This window comes from Trypanosoma rangeli, assembly GCF_003719475.1.
Source record: "Trypanosoma rangeli strain AM80 chromosome Unknown Tra_15.4_contig_00614, whole genome shotgun sequence".
Taxonomy (NCBI): domain Eukaryota; phylum Euglenozoa; class Kinetoplastea; order Trypanosomatida; family Trypanosomatidae; genus Trypanosoma; species Trypanosoma rangeli.
The window spans coordinates 3,497-6,634 of NW_021706360.1; the positions used below are offsets into that span (position 1 = coordinate 3,497).

General features: G+C 51.1%; 1 protein-coding gene across 1 annotated transcript, besides 1 other annotated feature; it reads right to left on the bottom strand.

The window, feature by feature from the left end:
* Nucleotides 1-101: 101 nt before the first annotated feature.
* Nucleotides 102-159: a sequence feature (GA-rich).
* A 7-nt stretch (nt 160-166) lies between these two features.
* On the bottom strand, nt 167-2,761 carry TraAM80_09558 (putative kinesin; the record flags this gene model as incomplete). Its single annotated transcript, XM_029386234.1, has 1 exon — nt 167-2,761. One exon carries the CDS (start codon nt 2,759-2,761, stop codon nt 167-169), a length of 2,595 nt encoding a protein of 864 aa, XP_029233920.1.
* Between the last annotated feature and the right edge of the window lie 377 nt (nt 2,762-3,138).

The following is a 3,138-nucleotide window of genomic DNA, read 5'->3' on the forward strand; positions in this document are numbered from 1 at the left end:
ACTGAGGTGACAAAGATCTCCTTCCCCCACGGCGTCGTATTACAAATGGGCACTCTCCCAAAATTGTCTCGAAATATCTGGGCGAGCACAAAAAAAAACACAGAGAGAGAGGGGGAGAGAGAGAGAGAATGAGACTGAAAGAGAAAGAGGAAATAGAGAAACAACTCTAATAGGGAAGCGGAATGACACGCTTTGCGCACAAGTAGTCGTAAAGTTGACCGGAGCGGAACAGGTCCAGCCCCGAGCAAACTCGGACGTCGTACACGGTTATCGTGCTCCTCTGAGATTTTTCAGCCAGTTCCTGTTTGACCCGAAGAAAGAGAGCTGGCGGGATATGATTCTCGCTGCAGAGAGTCGCCTCATCAGGGGCTAATGAAACAAACCCTCGCATATTGCGGATGTCAAGTGAACCACCCCATCGCATTTCCACGTCCATGTCGCTCGGCTGCAGACGTACATCCCTTGACATGGCCCGTCGGTCCTCAAGAATCTTTTCCACAGGGGTCCTGAAATGCAGTAAACGCTTAAGGGCAACGAGCCAAGCCTCGCTGTCGCTGTCCGTCTCACACACAACCTCCAAGGATTTTCCACCACGGAGTGACAGTGCGAATGCGCGATAGTTGCACAGTCCGAGGTTGGCTGGCGTGATGATTTGCGTAAGGTCGTGGCGGTACGTTCCATTATCAGAAACTGCCTCTTGTCGTGTTTTCGCCAGCTGTGCCTCGCTGCTGTAGTTCACAAATGAAGTTGTGTACAAGCCGATGACGACCTTTTTAATGTCTCGTATCCATACGGTGACAGGAGGCCGCTTCCGATTTATCGGAAATCCTTGCTGGTCCAGCTCACAGGAATGAATCCGCCTGCAGTCCTCCGAGAGAAAATAGAAGCGCCTGCGAACGTGGCCCTTACTTGATATTTTTGTCATGCGGACGCCATTACGCAGGTAGGTAAGCACTTGATCCACAAGCGAACTAAGGTGTTGTTCCTTTGTCTCAGCATCATGGATTTTTTCATTCTCCTTCGCCATGTAGTTATCAAGCATGCGCTCTCGATACACCTCAAGTCCGCGTTCCAGCTTCTCCTTGCGGGCCTTCTCTTCCTCAATTTTAGCCAAATACGCTTGTTTTTCCTGCGAAAAGACTTCGTCAAACTGGCGGCAAATGATATCTGTTTCCTCCGGATTGACAGGAATATCTTCAAGTGAAATCAGCTTCGGCAAGTAATCCTCGATAGTTTTGATGTCAGCCATCAGTGCCCTCTCCGCTGCGTCTTCCTTGGCCGTAGACGGCTCACAATTTTTTCTCCGCTCCTCGCTCAAGAGGCGCACCTGCTCCAGCACCTTGGCATTCATTTCTTTAATTTGGTCAATCCACTGTTTGCGCTGGCGACGTCGCTCCTCCAGCACTGTCTTTCGCAGTGCCTGAATCGACTGCCGCTCCCGCATGACGGCCTCACGTCCCTTCGCCCTGTCAAGCTGCACCAGCTCTAGTTGCTTCTTTTTCATCTCAATGGCACTCTGTCGCATATTAAGTTCCTGTTCCAACTGCCGCATTTCATCCTTCAACCGCTCCGAGGCGCTCTCCTCATCGTGTTTCTTCTTTCGAATCTTCTCCAACGTCTGTTCGTAGTCCCGGACGCGTTTTTCGCGATCGGCCTGCAGAACACTATTCTCTCTCTTTTTGGCCTCGAGTGTCTTCTCAAGTTCACCCAACGTCACCCCACTCGTCTGTTCAAGTTCCCTAATCATATTTTCCGCCTTGCACATGGCGCGCTCGCGCACCAAAGCCAACTGCCTTTCTCGCGCCTCTTCACGTTTGTTCTGAATGGCACTGATGCGCCTCATTTCCTCTTCTTTTATATTTGCAATAGGTTTGTTGGACTCGTAGATGCAAGGCCTGTAGTCGTACACGGTACGGGCAATCATGAGTTCATCCCGCAGCTCCATTATATCCTGATCAAGACGCCACTTGTCAACGGCAAGATCCCGTGTGGCGGATCCGAGCCCCGTAGAGCCAAGAATGCTGCAGATACGACGCGTTATGGAGAGGCAATGAAATGACTCCTCCGCCCACATGGCGTCTGAAAAGGCGTGGACCAAGAAAGCTGTGTCAGTAGAACCGTTGAAGTCGTTGTAAGGATTGCCTTTTTCTGCATTGTATGCTCGGCGAAGCAACTGACTTAGTTTTGACTTGCCGAAGGGAATGCGCAGCCGACTGCAGCGGATACTGGACACAATACCTGTTGCCGACACCAGCGTGCGTTGAGCCTTTTCGTATTGTTGCTGCGCTGAGGCATCAATGCCGCAAAGCACAGGCCGTTCAGCATCTCCCAAGGCAATAAATGTCAAGGAGTTGGCGTCCATGTGGTCTGTGAAGGCCGCCTCATCCTCATAGCGGTAAAGCTGGAGGACAACTGTGTCTGGCAAATAAGGGGGCAGTGCTTCCAGTTCGGGCGTTGGCTGCTTTTCACACAGTACAGATGCAAAATATTTTTCATAATTTTTCACAACCGTGTCCATTGCCACCCGAACATCTCCGGCTGAGGACACACGCAGTCGCTCCACCATTCGCACACGGGGTCCCTCCTTTACGGAGTCCACAACAACGCCAAGCTCATTGCTGGTGTTAAGGAGGTCCGCAAGATGCTCCGTTGACCCAATGACGTAGCATGAAAGGACAAAAATGCCTTTCTTGCCGCCTAACTGAATGGCTTCAGAGATGACTCGTGTGGCATATCCCTCGCCAGATGCGGAGCCGTACATTAGTTGTCGCCTTTGGTGACGAACGCACGCCGTAGCTGAAAACTACCATATTTTTGCGTGCTTGAATAAAGTTTGAGGCGGCAGCGGAAAACAAACTTTGGTACAATGTACGTGAATTAGGCCGGTCAAATGCCGCATCGACGTTGAAGGAAGCCTCGGCCACCGGAAATCCGGCATCCTTCAGGGGTTGGGGGCACCTGAACTGCAGCGTGTTACCCTCCACTTTTAGTGCCTCAGGGAGCTGCGAAGAAGGCGTCTAAGTTTGGTGAGCGCAACAAACACGTCTCGTTTTCATTGAGAAAATTATCCGTTTGAACTTCCTTGTGTGTGTGTGTTGCATACATTCACACAGAAAAAGGACAGTCGTGTGGAAAGCG